The sequence below is a fragment of the Rhinolophus hipposideros genome, assembly GCF_964194185.1.
Source record: "Rhinolophus hipposideros genome assembly, chromosome: 22".
Lineage (NCBI taxonomy): Eukaryota > Metazoa > Chordata > Mammalia > Chiroptera > Rhinolophidae > Rhinolophus > Rhinolophus hipposideros.
The window spans coordinates 20,441,604-20,463,559 of NC_138068.1; the positions used below are offsets into that span (position 1 = coordinate 20,441,604).

The 21,956-nt window shown below is 46.5% G+C and overlaps 2 protein-coding genes across 12 annotated transcripts in view; one reads left to right on the forward strand and one right to left on the reverse strand.

The window, feature by feature from the left end:
* NCOA6 (nuclear receptor coactivator 6) overlaps window positions 1-10,939 on the forward strand; it is an 86,508-nt gene extending 75,569 nt beyond the window's left edge. For 9 of the 10 annotated variants that reach the window (XM_081034145.1, XM_081034151.1, XM_081034153.1 and 6 more), the window contains 2 exons: window positions 1,757-1,905; window positions 9,118-10,939. In XM_081034145.1, coding sequence (XP_080890271.1) covers window positions 1,757-1,905; window positions 9,118-9,161 — 193 coding nt within the window. In that variant the 3' untranslated portion in view covers window positions 9,162-10,939. The remainder of the gene's footprint in view (window positions 1-1,756; window positions 1,906-9,117) is intronic. The other variant, XM_081034150.1, reaches the window with a different exon arrangement.
* On the reverse strand, window positions 10,934-19,745 carry TP53INP2 (tumor protein p53 inducible nuclear protein 2). Of its 2 annotated transcripts, none has more exons than XM_081034162.1 (4): window positions 19,510-19,745; window positions 15,575-15,750; window positions 14,883-15,051; window positions 10,934-14,314 (listed from the first exon to the last, which is right to left on the reverse strand). In XM_081034162.1, the coding sequence occupies exons 2-4, from the start codon at window positions 15,696-15,698 to the stop codon at window positions 14,062-14,064; spliced, it is 546 nt and encodes a 181-aa protein (XP_080890288.1). In that variant the 5' UTR covers window positions 15,699-15,750; window positions 19,510-19,745; the 3' UTR covers window positions 10,934-14,061. The 2 variants fall into 2 exon arrangements, with proteins under 2 accessions (XP_080890288.1, XP_080890287.1); XM_081034161.1 differs by having other exon boundaries at window positions 14,883-15,171; window positions 19,510-19,726.
* Between the last annotated feature and the right edge of the window lie 2,211 nt (window positions 19,746-21,956).

A 21,956-nucleotide genomic window follows, 5' to 3' on the forward strand; every position in this document is an offset into this window, starting at 1 on the left:
GCTGGTGGAAGGCAGAAGACATTAAAATAAAACAAGTTAGATAGTCTGATGGCAACTCTCAAATGCCAAATATGGACTGTGAACCCAAAACACAGGACACTTCCCAAAGGAGGCATCTCTTTGACCAGTTTTTGTTGTTGTTGCATTACTTTTGTTTTAGTTCTATGTCTTACAAGCAAACTTAATCAGCTTCTTTTTTTCTAATGCTTTTAACATGCATATTTTTATACTATGAAAGTAGTAAATGAAAATAGTAAAAAAATATAAAAAAAATATATAAAAAAAGTAGTAAAAAAATATTTAAAAAAATATAAAAAAAGTAGTAAAAATATACTATGAAAGTAGTAAAAAGTTTATTAAAGAAAACTTGAAATTCAAATCAGATCAGAGAATTACAAAGAAGAAAATTACTCACCAGTAAACCAGTATTCCTACAATTGAACAATATTCATTGCGTATATTTAAGTTCATCATCTTCTAGTCCTCTTCACAGAATATATGTACAAATAGTGTTTCATATGTTACATAAACACTAACTGTTTATATAGAACTAATATATTGTATTATATCTAATATATAGTGTTTACATATAAATGCTATATATTGTACACACACGTATATCTCACACCCATTCATTCATATGTGGTTACATATATACTCAATATAATTATAATGAAAATGGGATTATACTATTCATAATGGTAGTAACATTTTTTTCTCACCATGGTATCATGAACAGTTTGTATTATTAAATAACCTTTACAAAATGAATTTTTTGACTGCATATAATGTGCTATGATTTAGTCTATTGTTAAGTATTTAGGTCTTCTCTTTCCATTAGTATGAATAAAATGCTTTGACATCCTTGTGTAATTAGAGCTCTGTAAAAAGATTTATTTCCTTAGGCACCTAGAAATGCAATTGCTGCGTCAGGATTATACCAGGGTATCTCAGCCTCAGCATTATTGACAGTTTAGATAATTTTTTTGGAGGGGGGGTGTCTTATGCATTATAGGATGTTTAGTGGCATCCTTGGTTGGTGGCACTAAAAGATGCTAGTAGCATCTCCCCATTCCCCTTTTAACCCCAAGTCATGACAAATTAAAAATGTCTCCAGACGTTGCTAAACGTCCCCTAGGAGGTAAAACTGTCCCCTGTTGAGAACCACTGGGTTACACCGTTTACATTCCATCTGTTTTTGTCCATATACCCTCAGTAATACTGGATGTTATCAATTTTAAATCTTTGTGTACTAAAAAAGGGGATTGAAGTAGGGGCAATCAGTATACCATCAGTGTATTGTGATATTCCCGTGTATATTCTTCTGTAATGTGACTTGTAATAAGCCATTATCTGACTACACCAGGTTCATAGTAAATGCCGGTATATGTTAGTAATTTCTTAGATTTTAGGTACTATTAATTTTTGAAGGGGAATATTGTTATGTTAGGAAAATGGATGAGGAAGTTGGGGGTTTTTTTGTCTGAAATTCTTAATGTCTTTTACCTGTTTTTCCACAATTTCTCCAGCATTATGCCTTAATATTTTATTTTTACTAATGTAACAAGCTAGACTCACTTTTAAATTGTCAGTAATACAAAAGGTAATTTTGCTCATTGTCCCAGGGTGGAATATTTTTTCTCCAGAATGCCTATGTAGTTCCCCTGCCTTATGAATGAAACTGTACCTGAAGAGCCCCTTTTTGTGTGACTTGATTCCCTCACCTCCTTGGAAACTTTGTGCTTCCGTCTGTCAGCAGTGAGCCCAAAGAGATCATTGAAAAGTCCAAAACTCCAAGCCGGAGAAACTCCCGAACTGAAGAGCCAGCTGTGGCTTCTGAAAGTGTGGAAAACGGACATCGGAAACGATCCTCTCGGCCTGCTTCAGCCTCCAGCTCTACTAAAGGTTAGTAGTGGGCTGTGGGTGCTACTTGTAGATCAAATAGAAGAACAGAGTCTGTATCACAGCAGCAGAGGACTTTATCCTTCATCTTTGCTTCTGTTCCTTAACTTTGTCAAGTTACCTTGACTTATGCTGCTTGTTTGGTCCTTCCTTAATTTGTTAGTTCACTTAACTATGCGCTTTCTGTGTATGTACACAAGAGCAGCAAGCACTGTTAGAAAAAAGAACATAAGAGGGCAGTTTGATTCATTATCACCCCTTCAGATAGGTCCTCAATAATATGGCCCATTTTTCTATGTTTCAGTAGTCAACTCTCTTTTCCCACTCTCTACTGTTTTCAAAACTCTGGCCCCTACTTTCTCCCCTCTCTCTCAGCAAAGACTCACCTCTTCACAGAGAAAATAGAGTTCCCTCAGTTCTCACTACAAAGACATATGTCTACCAGTGTCTGTCACCTTTGCTCCTCCTCTAATAGAGCATCTGTCCCTCTTTGAGTGTAAGGCCAATTCCTCCACTTCTGCCTTTGATCCCATCTTCTTTGACTTTCTCAAGGTCACTACCGGTTTTCTCTTCTCTGTTGACTGCTCTGTCCTTTATGACTCTGCCCTTGGCTTCTGTGACCCAGATCAATAGTTTTCTGTCTACTCATTTTGGCTGCTCCTTCTCAATCTCTCTGCCCAGACATTAGATATTGGCTTTTCTCAAACTTCAATCCTAAGTTGACTTTTTTCAACTTGTATTTTCCCCCTAACTGACCTCATTCATGCCCCACTTCTTTAGTTACAGCCTTTCACAGATGACTCATGAATTTGTATTTCTATTACAGACCTCTATAGATCTTAGACAACTGCACGTACATCCTTAACAGGACCTCAAACTCAATACATCTGACACCAGACTTGTGATTTTTACCTCCAAGCGCAGGTCCTCTGCCATTGTTCCCATCTCAGTGGAGGCACCACCATCTGTCCATTAGGCGAGTTTTCCTTGGCACCTTTCTCCAGTCACCCTCACATCCATCACAAAAAGCTGCTGATTTTATCTTAAGTAGCCCAATTCTATTTCTCCCATCTTCACTGTTCTCCTAGCTTAAAACCTTTCAATGTTGTACCCTTATAATTAGGATCAGAGTCTAAAAGTGTCAACATGGACCACAAGTTCCTATGTGGTCAGACCCATCAGCCTCTCTCAGCCTCATCTGACTTCCCTCAGCTACTCAGACATCCCCTCCTCATCCCTGTCATCATAAGCCTGTGCATATTGTTACACCTATTGCATGGAGTGTTCTTCCCTCTTCCTTCTTCTCTTTTCCTTGTTAACATCCTACTCTTCCCACTTAACCTTAGCTCAGTTGTCACTGCTGTAAGGAATCAGCACCATGTTCTCCTTCATAACACCACAGTTGTAACTTTATGTCTATTTATATGATAGGTAATTTACTCACGCACACACACACATTGTCTCTCTCTTCTCTCTCTCTCTCTCTCTCTCTCTCTCTCTCTCTCTCTCTCTCTCTCTCTCTCTGCTAGGGCAGAAGTCTGGTTTTGCTCACCACTGTATCTCTGCTGCCTAGCATGGTGCCTAATACAAAGTGATATACAATCAGTAATTATTAAATGAATAACCATCTATCAAATATACATCAAGTACTTACTATATGCCAGGCTCTGGGGATATAATAGTGAAAAGACAGAATCTCTGTCTTCATCATGTTAATTACAATTGGCCCTTGAGCAACATGGTTTTGAACTACGTGGGTACACTATACACGGATTTTTTTATATAGTTGGCCCTCTGTATTCCCGGTTTCGCATCTGTGGATTCAGCCAACTGAGGATGAAAAACAGTATTTTTGATCTGCAGCTAGGAATCCGCAGGTGCAGAGGTCCAACTTAAGTTATATGATTTTTGACTGTGTGGGGGTTGGCCGCCCTAACCCTCATGTTATTCGAGGGTCAACTGTATATGCTAGCCAGAAAGATAGGCTCTGATACAGTGTGTTAAACGTTAAATGCTATGATGGCAAAATTGCATGGTACTGTAGGAGCACATAGCTGGGATGCTTTGCTCCTCTGCCAAGTCAGAGAAGGCTTTCTGGAGAAAATGATGTTTAAGCTGACATCTGAAGAATGAGGAGGCATTATCCAAGCTATGGGGTTAAATGGAGTATTCTAGGCCAAAGGTACAATGTGTGCAAATGTCCAGATCTGAGGGAGGGAATGATACTTGCCCCTCTCTGGAAATGCACTGAGCTTGAGTAGCTCAGGTTGGGATCCTGGCCAAGTGCCGGATATCAGCAGGGCTGCTGAGAAACAGTCAAGTACCATTGGGATGCCAGCCTGAAAACCAGTGCAGGTTGTGGTGCACCCACACCAGGCGCTGACCTGAGAGCTCAACTGTAATTGACAGGTCAGGTTTCTGGGCAGAAATTTCATGATGCCTCACAAGAGCCCCTGGGAATAGTCCACGGGTCTACAGATCATATACCTGTAAAGCAGAGGCGTAAAAGTCACCTCACCTCAGCCTGCCTGAAAGCCAGGGGAGAAGTGGGGCGGGGCCTTTTTTCCTCTTCAGGAATGTCACGTACACCATAGGCAGCTCCTCTACATATCCCCACTTTAGATATAGAAATGCAACCAACAGCTATCTTCCTCCTCCCTGGGAATCATCTGCTCAGCAGAAACTTGTTCAGAAGGAAGCACATCTTAGAGTATGTAAGTACTAAACTTAGAGCACTAAATGGAAGCGTCCTGGAGTTCTGTGGGAAAATCCTCTTCCCCTCCATTCTATGTACTCTTTTAGCTCCTCACTTTCCCAAAGGATCAAGGTCTTGTAGGCTGTAGAGTATGGTATATAATTACCTTTAAAGTAGGAAAAAAGTGTTGGCCTTTAGAGATGACACATACCACATTTTTGGAGACTTGACCTGAGCCCAGAGCCACAAGATACTAAAGGTGTCATTTACAGTACACCAGGAAAAGTTAAGGAGCAGCTGGGACAGTTAAGAGATGCCCAAATTAGAGCCACTCTAGAGAACTGCCAGCCAGGAAAAGATGGAAAGTCAGAACCTGTTTCAGAAAGGGGGTGGGGAATAGGCCGGTACACTTAAACTGGACATTATCCCAAAGTGGTGGTAGTCATGTTGGGATGCCTGCCCCATCCATGATGTGAGGTTTAGCAACTGGCTTGGGAGAGGCCATAATGACTCACAGGCTTTGTGATCTTGCAAAGAGAGGTGCTATGTAAGCGTTTTCCTAGAGGATGGCTGAGCTCTGGCCAGACCCTGGAATCACAATTCTGTGTAGATCTTCTCACAGCCTCAAGCCCTCAGGCTGTAAATCCTTAACTGTCCTAAGGTAAGTTACCATTGAAGTCAGAAACCAGTGCTAGAGCTCTTGGATCCAAATTAAAGACAAAAGTATACTTATTATTGGCTTACTATGTTGTATCTAAAAATGTGAATCAAAGCCATAAAACAACTTTTCTGTGATTGTATTTGAACCCATACCCAGGGAGTGATCATAAAATATGAAGCTGGTTTCTAAAATTTATGTACCTCAAATTTGGAGACCTATGTAGTGCTAGGAAGCTGAAACATCTTCCTATAGCATCAGTACTTCTTAAAGTTTTGAAGGGCAAAAAGGGTTTTGTCTTTTTGTACTCCAAAATTTTGGTTTTATATGCACAAAGAAAATCAGAAATTATGTGTGTTTTTCATGAGAATCTTGAAAGCTAAGAAATATTATAAGTAGCTTATAATGAGAACTTTTGATTGTCAGGGAACCAGTGACATTAATCATGCTCCTGCTGTGAGACCAGAGTTTGCTTACATCACACTGTTGCTTATGTCACGCTGGCCAAGGCCTACTAGACTGCCAGGTTGGAGCAAGTGGGGTGGATGATTTCTGGCCAGGTCCAGGGAATGCCACATGGTTGATACGACATGCTCTAATCTGTTTTGTTTTTGGTTGGTTGGGTTGCTGAAACATGCACATTTTTAATTACAAACACAGAAATTAGCTCCCACGAATAAGTGAACTTCTTTTATAAATTGCCCTTAATCAGAAGTGTTGTTTACAAATATGCAAATGAATAGTTCTGCTTCCTGGCATGATGCCTTCCCCATTAACACAGAAATTATTTTTTTAGTTTCCCCTAACATTCTTTATTTACTCTTTTGTGTATGATTTTGTATTATATTTCAACTGGGGAAAAGGATCAGTAGTTAAAAACATGAAAGTTCAATGCCTAAGTTAGAAACCAGGGGAAACAGGCTGATATGAGGGAAGTTCAAAGCAACCTGTAATCATCAGCAGCTGAGTATGCCTGGGGGACCCTAAGATGCCTCTCACAACAAAGTGGGGTGAAAGCCCTACCCTACCCACAGCCAGTGAATGAGAAGCAACGATCTAAAATCACAGGGTATACAGAGATACTTCAAACAGAAGTGTTAGAAATGCAAATGACAAACATAATTAGGTACATCCTAGGGGAGGTAACCCTGAGCAGTAACTGCCTGAAACTGCACTCCTTGTAGCATCATTTAGAAACCAGCCTTGCAAATTTTGAAAGTACATTTCCAGAATTTTTTTTTATAATTAAATAGAAATTTTGGCTCAAAATCATACAGTAAAAAGTACAACGAAGTGAGCAAGGTCAAGGTTAATTTCTAAAACTCCTTGGAAGGTGAAGCCTATATACTAGAAGATTTAATAGAGCCTTGTACTATAGATTTGGCCACATTTGCTTAAGGTCAAAAAACAAGGCTACCAGGCTGAATTCCTTTATCAAATTATCAATTTAAATGTTCCCAGAGGACATATATGGTGGACAACCATCTGAAAGACTGTTATTGACCCAGTTTTTTACCATATAGTTGGTTCTAAAATATGAATATATAAATGATATAACTCCACTTAGTCTTGGACTGTTTGATATATGTAAAGACATTCATTTGTAAAATCCTTGATGGTTTAAAAAACAGAATTTTCAACAATATATGTGATGGGGGTTTTTGCCAGAATGGTATTGATTGTGGGGGCTTGGGAATGGGATTATGCGTAGTCAGATGAGCTGGGCAGCCTTAGGAACAGGCCTGATGCACACCCTGAATGTACCATCAGCCACCATTTACTTCCCTAGAAGTCCTTACCTTAAAGAGTTTGCCTCGTGATTCTCTGGACTGTGTTCAGTAGAGTAATAAAGTGGCAACATTTTGAAGGGCGTATAAAATTGAATCATAAAAAAACTCATCTTTTCAGACAGATTTATAAAGAGATTAATTAAAAATGACTTTCTGCTATGACCCACATTGGTTAGATTTATCCAGGGAAGGTGATAAGAGACTTCAAAATCAGGTTGATAGGGTTTTTTTATAGCATGGAAGTATAAAAGTGTACCATACACCACCATTCCCATCCCCCAGCCTAGTATCTAAAAGGTTTGGGTTTTTTTTTTTGGTAGTTTCTAGCACAAATCACTTGTTTACTCAGGGCCTTGCTCATTGATTCGTCCTCAGAAGCATAGGCAGCCTGCCAGATCTTTGGGTACATTGGAGCAGAAACAGATGGAAGTGGGGGGGAGGGAGAGCCTGAGGTTGTTTATCGCCCCTAATTCCTCACCCCTTTTCCCAGCCACATATGTGTTTCTCAGACACACTTGATCCTTAAAGGAGAAGCTCCCAAAGTTGGCCTCATAAACAGATATTTTTCTAAGGATGAACACTCAGTCAAGACAAAACTATATTTTTACTATAAATGACAAATTTGCTACAGTGAAAATGAAGCTTGAGAGTTGGATGTAAAGCGTTGATTATGAGGAGCTGTGGGTTGTGTGAGAGACTCTTCGTTTATTTACATGGAATTAAAATGACACCATTAGCAATACCCTGTCAGATTAACTGTCTTCTGATTAGCAGAAGACCGATGAGAGACCGATTCTACGCCATGGCACAAGCAATATGACATCCCAGCAAGAAAATACTCAATATGTGACATTGAAATTTCCAACAGAAGCCTGAAAATATTGCCCAGGTCATTTGTTGGAAAGTAATCACTTCTTAGCAATTACTATGGCTAACAGAACAGTAACATTTTTGGTTTTTGCACCTAAAGTCTGGATTATCAAAATATGATATAAAAGAGAGAAGAAAAAGTGCTTAAAACACTGCATCTAACATGCAAGATCAGAAAATTCAGCCTATTTTCCAGGAATGGATAAATCCGGTTCATTTTATATATTAATGTGTTAGAAAGAAAACTTTTTTTTCTCCTTGATAGGAAGTAATTTTGAAACATTGTTTTCATATTAAAACTGAAATATCTACTATGGAGCAGCATTAAGAATGAGGGTGAATTTTTGTTAAGATCAATATGAGATTTTAAATGTCTACATTTGGAGAGCTTCAAACTATTCATTGCTGTAAAAGATCTTGTGTGTGGAAAAGTTCTTTAGAAACATGGGTTAAATATAAGAAACGATTGAGTTAAGACACTATGATAATGCAAGAGGAATTAAAGGAATTAAAATACACTCATTCCCTTTTATGTCACTGTTATCCTGTGTATAAATCACTCAGTTCCCACCTCTTCCATGAAGCCCTCAGGCTCACCTAGGCTCAGAAAGTAGGCTGTGGCTTGCTCTGAATTGCTTCCTTGATATTCCGGGCTAGGCCACAGTAGACACTTGTTGACCAAGGGTCATGGTCATGTTATTTAGAGATTTTGACTATAGCATGACAAAAAGAGTTCTTTACTGCACAACAATGGCTTGGCTCCAAAAGGAATCCAGAGGCTGGTTTTTTTGCACTTTGGCACAATTTACTCAGTTGCTTGTAGCATCGCTCATTGATTTCTTATCAAAAGCATTGTTATTCTATCCATCATTTCTTTGGATGACTGGAACTGGTGATAAGAGATTGTGGGGTTATTGACCAGCTAAAGATCTTCCCACCCTGCCGTTTTTTTCCAACCAGGTACGTGTTCACCATCTCCCATCACATTTCCCCAATTGACACACTCTAGTACATAGCACCGTACCTTCCTCCCACAGAAGCCTGAGACCCTCTTCACACCAAATGCCCCTTTTGAAACCCTTAAACTGGTTCAGAGCCAATAGAGCTCCACTTAGGTCAGTCCTGGTTCTTGTGGACTGCCTAAAAGTCACTGCTATAAAGAATTGCGTCCACTGAACATGTCCTTCCTTTCTTCCCCACAGATATAACCAGTGTGGTGCAATCCAAGCGAAGAAAATCCAAGTAAACAAGCTGGACGGCGACTTAATACTTGTAAATGTATGTGAATTTTATAAAAACGCAATTTTGAGCTGTGACTTTTTAAAATCCATTTCTGTACAGCTAGTCATTTTAATAACGTGGCCCTTTTCCTAGTCCCTGCAACCTGTTTTGTAAAGTGCAATGGGGAAAGCAGAGTTGTTGAACCCTTTTGGTGTTGATGAAGTTCAAGGTTTCTATGCCATGTATTGAGAGGAGCTAATGCGATTATGTTATTAGTTTTCACATTTCCTAAGCAGCCTAGAGTACAGGGTGAGCATTTTTAGATCTTCTAATGATGTATTGTGCTGTGGAAGTACTGTGTGAATAGCAGTAGTGGGGGCAAAAGAAATCTCATTTGGAAATGTTGTAAATAATTTTATTATATAGTGTTTTGGATGTATTTGTTGTAGAAATGGACCAGTGAATAAAGAGAATCTAAGGGTTTGTACAATGTGAAATACTGAATGTGTTAAATAAATGTCATTGTCCTAGAAGATAAATGTATGTTATTGGTAAGGGACTATTGGATGAGCAAGCTCTTCTTTGGACCATAAAAGAATAGGAACAGCCTTCTTTGTGAATTAGAATCCCATCTTGTCTTCATTGCATCTGAGATGCACCTGGCAAGTTGAGGAAAATGCACCTTCTTGCCCATTCAACTCATTCTTGTCTTTGAAGAAAGCAGCTCTTTGGCAAAAAGAGTTCCTTACTGCACCACAGTGGCTTGGCTCCAGAAGGAATCCATAGGCTGGTTTTTTTTTGCACTTTGGCACAATTTACTGATTTGCTTGTAGCGTCGCACTGTACCAGGTACTTGTATATATGTTGGTCAAATTTCTTTGATTGCAAATAACTGAATCAACTTAGGATCAAAGGCCACCCAGGATTTACTAGGGACAGGACGTCATCAGCAACCCAAATGGCACTTTTTCTCTACCTCAGAACATCTGGTTTTCCATGCACGTGATGGATTGCTCCAAAACAACTGGGTTTATACCTCTTCCATGTAAGAGATAAGCCCAGACTGACCAGCAAGATTCTTTGTAACAGCATCAAGAATCCAGCCCCGTTTAAGTCAGCTTTCCACCTTCAGTCCAGCTCTGTGGTTAGGTGGGGCAGTCCCGTATTAAAGCAGTCATTTTGTGTTATTATCACACGTCCCCTATGTTCCACTCTTGGGCTGCCCTGTTCCTCTTCTGCATCAGGCTTAGGCGTGACTTAGTAGCAACATGCTCAGTGTTTCCCTTTCCTGCTCAGTTCTTACCGAAAAATTTGTAGTCTCCCAAACCAGTTGCTTCTGCTCCCACCCTACCCACCTGCCTACCTTCAGGGGACTCAAATACTTGGGGCTCTGTCCTTGTCTTGATCTGGGCCTCAGCCTTGCGCTGTGTCCCCTATAGCTAGACATAGGAGTATACTCCATACCTTCTCCTGCAGTAGCTCCTTCCCCTTGCCAAAACCCAATGGCTGAGACCAAAAGGAGTCTGTGATTCTCTGTCATTCTCATCTCTATTTCAACTGTCTTACTACTATATATGTCTTACGTTGTAAGGATCCCATAAAAGTAGTTATTTATGAGTCAGACGCTACATTGTCTGGCTCTGTTTCCAGCAAGCTAATCTATGCTCTTCCTTTCCTTATGACGTACACAACCAGAATCAAAGCCAGTCTAATAATAATACCCTCTGCCAGTACTGTGCTAGAGGTTGTAAAATGCTTCTCTCCTACTTCAGCTGTATCCAGGCAGAAAGTATAATGTGCTTTAAATAGATTTTTATTTGTTTTTCTTTATATTAATTTTTTTTCTCTCCCATAGAGGAATAACATTACAGTCTAACAATCAGAATCCTGTTACACACGTACACAGGCATGCCACATGACCGGGTTGAGGTGGTTGTGTCCTTGAGTCTGTTGACATGTCACAACATGGTCAACCAGAGTCTCCTCATTTCAGCCAGTCTAAACACAAAACACCCAAGAGGGATACACTCAACTTGGCTCCATTTGGAACTGGGTGGCAGGGCAAATTTTGGGAAGGTAGAAGGGGTTATAGTGTGTCTGCATTCGGTCCCCTCACATAAAGCCACATGGATCTGAGGAGGCATCCAAGAGCTCTAGTGGGGTCCTTATTGCACCTAAGATATTACAGGTAAGAGCAAATTGATCAGGGTTCCAGGCAGGGGCCGGGGAGCAGGCATACTCCAAAACAGCAAACTGCATTCATACACGTGATACCCTGCTGGGGCCAGACTGGCAAAGGCTGGAAAGGGACACCCAGCTTGAAGAGAGCACTCAGACATATTGGGGAATTACTGTAAGTCGCCCTTTGATGTAGTTGGGACTCTCTCTAGAAACGGGTCCCTCTGACATACTCAGTTTTGGCAAAGTGCTGGTAGTATTGACATTAAGTTATACAAACTGGAACAAACTTCTCTAGGGTCTCTGAAAACATCAGTCAAGACAGACTCTCTAACCCCCTCCTGTCTTAAGGTTGCATAGGACTTTATGAATTCTGGTTCCCTCATGTATTCAAGTTCTGTGGTTTAAAAAAAAAAATCCTGAAGCATGCTCAAGGTGAAAGGCACATACACAGTCAATACAGTATGACGAGGTCTTATGCTTCAGGAGTGAGACTAGCAGGAGACTGAGTAGTGTTGGTTCTTAGAAATCTATACACAAAATATTGCCACACTCAAATGCTACAGAGTCTATAGGAAAGTACAAAAACCTATGAGCCTTGCAACCAGCTAGGTGATGAGAGTGGAAGGTTCTAGAACTATGGGTAAGGGAGGGGCCTTTTGAAATTTGAGCCAAATGCCCTGTAACTCACTCTTCCCTCACCAGAAGGATCATGCCCAAGACTGAGCCTAGGCCCTAGCTGGCATCAAAAGAGTAGGCCAGAAGAGTTGGAGGGAGTTTCAGCCCTTGGAAGTGCTGAAGACCCTAAGCTGTCTGTGAAGTGACCGACCACAGCGTAGCCGGAAGAATAAAAGTCACTAGGTCATAACTGAAGGAGAACCTTGGGGAGAGGAGCAAGGTTGTCAACTACTGAGGCCCTAGTGGACAGCAGGACTTTGATCTGTTTTTAGTGTAGATTTGGCTTACTCCCTTGGATAAAAGACCCCAACAGGGATTCCTCTGTCCCCATCCCAGCATCCATGGGGCTACCTCCTCCCTTACCCACACATCCCACATGAGGCTTGGGGCGACAGGGTCAGGGAAGGCAGCTGCCTTTGCCCTCATGAGATTGCAGTTTTTTCCAAGCCTCAGCTTGGCAGTGAGGCCTGAAAACCTGGAATTGGGGTGAGGGGGAAGACCTATGTTAGAATGTAACAGGAAATCTTAAAAGTTTCAAGGAAGAAAAAGCACGCACTAGAAACGGACAGTTAGAAAGAGGAAAAGGGAAGCAACTCGGGGTATCCCAAGAGGCTGTTGCTGGTGTCTGAGCCCAAAATTCAGTCCCACCAAGAGAAGGGGAAAACTGGCTACCCCTGTCCCCTCTGTCTCACCCAGGGATTCAGGTTCCCTCCTCCAGGTACTTACTAGAGGAAAAGCGGGGGAACCAACCATAGGGCACCTGTTTCTCCCCAGCAGCCTAGAAATGAAGAGCACTGGGGGAGAAAATGAGGAGAGTCCCCCTGAAAGCCCTGAACCTGGATAGGGACTATTTGGGGATTGGAACAGTGAAGTTCCTGGCCTCCTACCCAGGAGTGTTTAGTAGGCATCCTGGGCAGGGTGTGAAATACAAAGCCAGAGGCAAGATGAAGGCTGAGCTGTCATTCTTGAGATGGCTTCACCCCACAGCTTGTCCTCCCAGCATCATTCCCTTACATTCTTACACTGGGGTGTGCACTTTCCCTGCCTAGAAGCCCTCTGTCCTGTATCTCTCCTAAGCTAGTACTAGCACCTTGGGCATGTGAACAGATGGCCAGGATGGCAGGGCCTTGCCCAGCCTCTACTCCTGGAGTGACATGTTGGGGGTAGGGCAGCAAGGTACTAACTAAGCCCTTCAGACTTAGGGGCCTGCAGAGGGGTAGGTTTCAGGAAGAGATTTGGGAGGTAGGATTATAGGAAAGGGAAGTGGGGGCCGATTCCAGGCTTCAGCCAGAGCAGGGCTTGGCCTCTGAGCAAGCACAGTACCAGCTCCCATGATGCCCTGCTTCCTACAGCTTTTCAACCAGTCTGTCTACATTTCTAATAGGCTGCCTCTTTCCCATGATTCCCTCCACCTTCTCCCTCTTAACTCACATCTCACAGTCCTCTTCCACATACTTTACCTTTCCAGGCCTAAGCAACTAAAGGAGCCCAGCCCCCAGGGGAACGGGAAGGGGCAGACTAAAGACAGAAATTTTAAGTCTCAGTCCCCCCCCTTCCCAATCCATTGGGAGGGAATTACTGGGAAAGAATAATAAGGGAGCAGGAGCGAGTGTAGTGCCAAACATGAGATAGGGTGAGGCTTGTAAGGTGAGGAAAGAGCCAGATCTCAGACTGGAAGAGGAGACTCAGAAATAGGAGTGGGCCAGAGGTAGAGGACTGGAGGACAAGGATGAAGGGGAATGAATGTAAAGGTAGCGATGGGGACAGGGACGAGAGAAGGAAGGAGTGTCAGGTAGGGGAGATGGTGGACTAGATGCAGGGCATGGGGGCCAGAAGGAGGGAAGGTGAAGGGAAGGAGGGGGTTCAGAGGCGGATTAGAGGATCAGAGATAAGGAAATTGAGTGGGTGGAAGAGGGGGCTGTTACCCCACCTCAGACACATGAGGGGGGTTGTGGTGTCCAGCCCCGGGCAGACTGCGGGCGCCCCTCGAACAGCACACTGGCTGCGCCGGAGGGCCTCCGACAGGGGTCGGGGGTCGGTGAGGGGTTTGTGGTGCGGCCGGCTGACGCTCAGTAGTTGAACTGGCGCTGGCACGGCTGGTAGATGAAGTTGCCCTGGTGCTTGGGCCGGCGCGTACAGGTCTCGCGGGCGCGGTTCTGCCGTTGCAGCCCCTTGGCGCTCAGCGCGTGGCGCTCCGCCCGCTGCCGGGACCGCTGCAGCCGCCGCACCTGGCCCGCCTTCTCCATCAGTGCTGCCCGCCCCTGCAGAGGGGCGGCAGCGTGGTGCAGGGCCTGGGGCTCGCGGCGGACGGGCGCCAGCTCTCTGCGAGGACAGATCAGGGCTCGGTCAGGGCCGAACGAGTCGGGGAGAGAAGGGCGGCGCTGGCACCTCCCACCGTGCCCGGCATCCTCGCCCTTGAGCAGTGCTTTCTCTACTCACTGGGGGCACCCAACGCCCTTCTTGGGGGTACAAGCCCTTCTTCCAAGCCAACCTGGAGATACCTCCCCGGTTCCAGCCCATGTGACACGTAAACCGGACCCTTGGGAAGGCTAGGCTCCAACCTCTAATTCAGTCTTCGCCCTTCTCAGAAGCTTCTATAAGCCCCACCCGCTTGGCGTTCTGGCCTTGCCCCTCCAGCCTCTAAACCCATCGCAAGACTTAGCCACGCCTCTCCCTATCTCAAAGCCCCGCCCCTTTACCCTCAGGCCGGCTCCTAAGCCTTATCCCCCGCCCACAGGCCCTGCCCTTTGCCTCGAAGACGCGCCTCTAAAGGCCCCGCCCCCTCAGTGCCCGGCGGGCACCTGAGCTCTGTGCCCCAACCTCCAGGAGGGGACCCTAGCCTCCAAAGTAAGTCCCTCTAGGATTCCATGCCCCGCCCTGGCCTGCTCACCCATCGCTAAGGTCGCCGTCAGGCAGCTCAGCGTCGGGGTGCGGGGAAGGGGGCCCCGGCTCCAGCACTATGGTGCTGCCGGTGACGTAAACGGACATGCTGGGGTGCTCGATGAGGAGGTCCTCCAGGGGACTGCTCTGGAGGCGGGCGGGCCCGAGTCCAGGCCCCTCTGCAGTAAAACAGGCGGGAGGGGTAACAAACCAGCTCTCGTCCATCAAGGAGGGCGCGGGCGGAGGGCGGCCTGCGGGGGCGGGGGGAGCTCCGTGGCTGGGTGGAGCCGCGTAGCTGTCTACGGGGCGCGGGAGGGGGAGCCATGCGGGGGAGGGGGCGCAGCGGGAAGGGACACACACATACCAGACACAGGGGGGCGGGGAGAGAAAGGGCATCGTTAGTCAGACCCGCAGCCCCGCCCGCCGCGTCCACGGGGCACCCAAGGGACAGAAGTCCCGATCCAGTGCCCTAGGGCACAGTGAGGTGTGGGCCCCAACACTGAGCCGCCAGGAGATGGCCCGGGCTAGCATGGGATGGGGCCCTATTACCCCACCTCCAGTGTCACTGCCTCAGTCCCAGTTTGCCCAGTAGACCTGGGGTGACTCCCCTGTCCTCTGGCAGCTCCCTTCCCCTCCGCTACTTGGCCACCTGACCTTCACAGGCCCCGGAGTCAGAGTCCTGGCCCCCGATTTAGGCCTCACCCGGCAGGTCAATGATGAGCCAGCCGTCCACTTCATCCTCCTCGGAGACAAAAGCTCGGGGGCAGTCGGGGTCCTCAGGGGGCGGGGGTGTGCTGAAGAAGAAGCTGGTGAGGCGCTGGAACATGGTGGGGGAGTGAAGTGGCCTCAGTGGGGCGCCCTATCGCAGTGCAAAAAACCTGGGAGGAGTAGAGAGGAGTCAGAGCCACCACAGACTGAATTAAGTCTACCCCAACTCCTGGCTGGCGATAGCACCTCCCGCCTCGAGACCAGGTAAGAGTACAACAGGAATGTGTGGGGAAGCTTCGCGGTGTGTGTGCTTTCTGGTAGGTCAGCCTGTTTTCAGGCTTTTCTATTTTCTGTGTGAGTTTAGAAAGTTATTTAACTTTCTGTGCTTTAGTTTTCTCATCTGTCAAATGCAATGATAATAGTACCCTTGTCTGGGCCCTTCTAAGATTGAAATGAGCTAAACACAAAAAGCTTAGAACAGTTTCTGGGCACAGAGTAAACATTCAATAAACTAATCAACTAGTTATGAATATCATTGCATGCTCTAGGGGCATGGATGGAGTGATACATATGACTAGACTCTGTCACAGAAGGTCTCCAGAGGATTGGCCCTCCAAGCTGGACCGTGAAGGGTAAATAGGAGTTCTCCAAGCAAAGAAGAAACTGCCCAACGTTGTGATTACTTATCATCATCATATTGCTAACATTCATGTGTCAGGTACTATACTAAGCACCTCATGTAATACAACTCTAGGAAGTGGGTATAATTATTATCCCTCTTTTAAAGATGAAGAAATTGAGGCTCAGAGAAGGAAGTTAACTTGTCCAAAGTTTCACAGCTTGTAAAACATAGAGGTAGGATTTGAACCCATGCAGTCAGATGCCAGAGGCAGCACCCATAATCACTATACTCCGCTGCCTTTGCTGGGTGTCTATCTGGATTAGGCATTTTCAACTTGGTGTCCAGGGGCCATGGTCCATGTGTTTTTTTCTGGGAAGAAGGACCTTGGTTTTCATCATGATTTCCCAAACAGCACTCCTTGAGTACAGAGATTAAGAACCACTACTCGAGTCTGTGTGTCTTGAAAAGTGCTCACTAGCAAAAATCCCACAGAACAGCTACCATCTCAGCACAAGCCTCATTTATGTATGTCAGATGAACTTGGAAGATCCTATTCCCACAGTCCCTCCCCCTCTTACCCCCTATTTCTAAGCTCCTGCTCAAGGACAGCATCACTGGCTAGGAGAAAGAAGATCAGGTTGTCTGGCCCCAGGGAGACAACAGGTCAGTGGGAGGTGATGGAGGGAGAGAGCAATCAGACCCCAGGGGCCCTTAAGGATAAGCACCGAGTGTTGGACCAGGACTCAAGGCCTCAATCAGCCCTTCCCTAGGTGAAGATAAGGAAGGAGACCCCTTGCTCCAGGAATGCAGACACCAAGGAGGTGGTTATAGATCTGCCCCTCTCCCCACCTCAGCTTACCTCAGGATTAGACCTGGGCTAGGGGCAACCTGGATGTCCTTCAAGTTTGACACTCCATATATGTCTCCTGAAGATGGTCAACAGTTTGTTATTGAGCCATCTGTCACCTTCCTCGAGGGGTGGTTTCCACACTAACTATAAAACTCCCTGGCAGCATGTCCATACTTCCATTCCCTAGAGGCATTCTACTCTTAATGCTAACCCAACTGGGGTATTTCTATGCTTGTAGCTACCTCTTCCATTGCCCCAGAATCCCCTAACCTCCAGAGCCTGAGAATATTTCCACATTTGGAGACCCAAAGTGGGCTCCAGAAATGCTCCCTAGATGCTGGCTTCCCTGGTGGGAGATCTACAGGGATTATGAAAGGTTGGGCCACCCCAATTAGTGCCTGCCCAGCACAAGCCACATGTCTCAACGTAGCCCTAGGGAGGAGTTAGTGACTCAGTTACCAAAAATCCAGAAAGTTTGGCCCCTCCTGAAGGAAGGGAAGATTGGGGCATTGATGAGGAACACCCTCCTTCCAAGGACCTTCTACTTCATTGAGGAGATAAAGAAGTTAAGAGCTGTTTTAAGGACCATCATATTCACCCAGTCCATTTTACAACCTGAGAATAGAGGATAGAAGTCTATCCAAAAAAAACATAGCTAGATGGTGGTGGGGCAGGCCTCGCCCCAGGTCACTGAGCAGCCAGTCAGAAAAGCCTCAGCAAACAATACCCCAAAATATAATGATGCAGGGGAGACAGGGGGGTCAGCTAGGAGTCAGACATTGATGGAGTCACTGCTCTCCGCAGAGCCCCTCTGCCCAGCTATAAAAGGGGTCTGGGGTTCTGGACACCAAATTCATTCATCAGGTATTGACCAGAACCCCCACGGTGTACCAGAGCCTACTCTGCCCCTCCACAAATTTTAGACAGACTGAGGTAAGGGAGGCTGGGGGTGAAGGCAGAGCTGCCTACCTGAGGTCACACAGCAAGTCAGTGACAGAGCCAAGAGTAACAGCAGCAACAGCCAGCCAGTGCCCGCCTCTGTCATGACCACCAGGGAGTCTCCCGGATTTTCTTTCCCAGCCTTGCCAGCTTCCTGGTTCTCACATTCCCAGCCCTGCTCCAGGGAGAACCATTCCCTTTAATAACTGCAGCAGCTGTGCCCAGAATAGCACTTGAGCCCCAAGCCACCTCTGCCTCAGCCCATCCTTGAGCAAAGCCCATCCAGCCTTAAGGCCCATCCACTTGGAAAGTCAGGCGTTCTCTTGTTCTATCCCTTCTCCTGCCTCTCTCTGTGACCAGAGACAAGGGCAACACAAGTCTTGTAATCACCAGCACTAGGCCAGGTCATGTCCTTCTAGCTGACAACTCTGGGGAGGGGATGAAGGGCCAAACAAAGGGAACTCTCACTCCCCACCCCACCCCAACATGAGCCCTGGAGACACCCTGATGGAGCCAATGACTCACCTTTCTGTGGTCAAAACAGCTGGAAGGCAGCAATTTTATTGGCCTCTAGGACCCCAAGGTACAGAGTGAGGGTCAGGGCCACAAAAGGGGACCCAATCTCCAAAGACCTCCTGGAAAATGATCCAGGAGTGAGGCGACCTAGGAGCCCTATCAAATTTGGATGGTGCTGAGCCCAAGGAGAGTCCTCAGTGCCAGGAAGATGTGTAACTTGTTACTTGTATTGAGTTCCTACTAGGCAGGTGTCCATGGCTAATACATCTGTCACTCACTTGGTAGGCATGACTCTAATTGGCTACATGACCAGGAGTAAGCCACTTCCCCTCACTGGACCTCAGTTTCCCCTCTGTGAAATGGGATCTAAGACTCCTAGTTATGGGCCTGGGAGTGACTTCAGCTAAGGCGCTGCACATATGTCAGGGATTAGGAGGATGTTATTATGTTAGTCCCAGGGGTGCAGAGCCTGGAGCCGAAGGGAGGGGATTCCACCACCATCTGGCGCTGTCCCAACGATCTGGAGCTGGAGCTCTAGGCCTCCCCTCAACTCCCGAAGACCACGCCCAGCCCCCAACCTAGACCCAGCAGTGCAGTCCGAATATCTCTCAAGTCGCAAGGAGAAAGCAGGAGATCACAGGCCTGATCCCAGCTCTTGGTTAACCCAGGAAACTGCCAAGGCCCCTCCGGTCCCCGCTGCCTTTCAGCATTCCTCGCCCATGGGCCCAGCCCGCGACCAAGCTCCCACCAGGTCATGGGAGGACAAGCGACCCGAGCGGGGGGAGGGGAGGAGGACGGGAGGCGGTGCCGGCCTTGGTGACGTCTCAATGTCAAATGCAAATAGAGAGACGTCATGGTCTACCGGGCGTGAGGCAGCCAATCGGGAGACGCGAATACAGCCCCAGCCGCCGCCGGCGGAGATAGACAAAGACCCGGAGCGGGGGGCGCGGGGCGTGTCCCCGGGCACCCGGAGCCCCCTGGCCAAAGCTGGTCGGGACTCACCTGGGAGCGGGAGCGGTGCGGCGGACGGGGTGGCGCTGAGGTAGTTGTGCGGCAGGATGGCCGAGGGTCTGCGGCGGATCACAGGCCGGGCCTCATCGCCGGGGTTGGGTAGAGAGGCAGCCGGGCTACGCGTGGGACGCTCCCGGCTGCTGCGCTGGCCCGCGGGGCTTTGAGTCTGTGCCGCCGCTGCTCTTGGGCTCGCAGCACAAATTGGAACGTTCAAACAGCTGATTGTGACGTCACAAAGGGGCCCGCCCGCCTCGCGTCATGGCAGGCGGAGCGGTGACCAATCCCAGGCTGCGGATCCCCCCTCCCCGTCTCCAGGGTTTTCTGGCTAGTGGCTCCAGCCTGGAAGCCTCACTGCGAGCCGCGGGCTGCCGTCCAGCGAGGCGACTGCTGGAAGCTTGGATCCCTACCGGGGTGTCCTGCAGACCTCTCGATGAAAAAGGTTCCACTCCTTCCTACGGGATCCCTGTCTTCCGGCACTCCCTCCACATATCCCAGCGCCGTCACCCTTCCCACTCCCCCTCATCTCCTTTCACCTGCATCCTATATCCAAGTCCCCCAATCTGTACCCTTTTCTCAACTCCACACAATGTCCATGCACCTCCATCCTCCCCACCACTCTTCTCCCTGCTCTCCTTCACTTTTCTGGCTTACCTCCTCACCCCTATATATTCTCTGCTTTTCCACCCCACATTTCCTCAGCAGGGCATGTTTGAGAGGTAGGGGACTTTCCCCTTCCCTGGTTCCGGGACAGCACCTGGGAATGCAGAGGAGTTGGTTCCACTGAAGGGAAATTTTAAAGAGGAGGACTTGGAAAAGAACTGCTCTGGGCTAATAAACATTGACCTAGAGACTACTCTGTTATGGAAGTTTACACACCACATCTTATTTAATCTACGTTGCTACTGGGGCTGGACGAAAAGTGACAGGACAGGGATTTATTATTATTAGTCCCGATTTACAACACTGAGAGAAAACCAAAGCTCACAAATCTCGCTGTTAGTATGTGAATTCATATTCAATAATGCTTTCAAAACATTTATTGAATAGCTACTATTGCCACTGCCAGACTATTAGCTGACCTTTATGAACACTCACTGAGTGCCAGGCACTGTGCTATTGCACTTTAAATGTGTTTGGATCTTCACAACAACTTCACTGTTATCCCCATTTTCCAGTTGAGGAAATAGACTCAGCCCAAGTGACTTCCCAAGGTCACAAAGCTAATGTAAATAGCAGAGCTAGGATTTGAACCCACAGTTCCTGGCCCCAACCCTTTCCTCTCTATATATGTACCAGATTATCTAAACCCCAGAGTGCTTCAGCCTCCCCAGGGAGATCTGGGCCCAGTCCTGACTGCCCCAAACTTGCTGTGTGACTCACGCAAGTTATGCTAACTCTGGGCTTCAGTTTCTTTCTGTCAAGCCTAACATGTCTGTGCTTCCCTCTAGTGAGTCTTTCAAACTCCTCACTCTCAGGATTCTGCCAATCCCATTCTCTAGGCCCCCAATGGCCTGGGAAATGCCTGGGGAGAGACCACAAATACACATCCTCAGAATTTCCAGGGCCAGGGGTTCTGGGTCCTCTCTCAGTAAAGCAGGGCTGGTGGGGTGGGTCTGAGGCATGGGGATGAACTAGTTCAGAGGTTCATGCTCTGATGAGAAAATTCTGTCCCAGCCTAGTCTGAAACCCCATAGGGATTTCTCAGCCCTTAGCAACTAGGAGAAGGAGCCAGGAAATAATACCCAGAGGTTTCTTTGGGGAGGAGAAAGCAGTGTTTTGGCCCCTGGTCTATTGTTCCCAAAGTGTCCTCGTTCTGTGCAACGCTGAGCCACTGCCCATCACATCTATTTCCTGTTAACTTCATATCCTCTGTTGACCTCCTTGTTGACTTAAACTAAATGAGCCCTAATGGGGCTCTCCTGTCACACCACTTGCCTGTTCTAAAACCTGTGGGTCTCAAAGTACCACACTCCTTAACACAGCATGTGTGGCCTTACGTGATCCAGCCTCAGTTCATTCCAGCTTCATCCCCCTAAGGTCAAACTCATCACTGTCTCTTGAATACTCTTCAACCACACTTTGGCTCAAGCTCTTCCCCCTTCCTGGAATACCTTTTTTAGGTCTTTATGAATTGACATCTTTCTTGGCTTCAAGATTCTACTCACCCCTTCTTCCCCTAAGTAGCCTTCCCTGTCCTTACCCATGTGTCCAGAGCTACCTTGATGGACATTTATTTTTTCATTAAACAGTAAGTGACGATAAGGGGTGGAGGGGATGGTAGATGAGGGTAAAAGGGATCAAATATATGGTGATGGAAAGAGAACTGACTCTGGGCGATGAACACAAAATGTGATATATAGATGATGTATTACAGAATTATATACCTGAAACCTATGTAACTTTACTAACCATTGTCACCCCAATAAACTTTAATAATA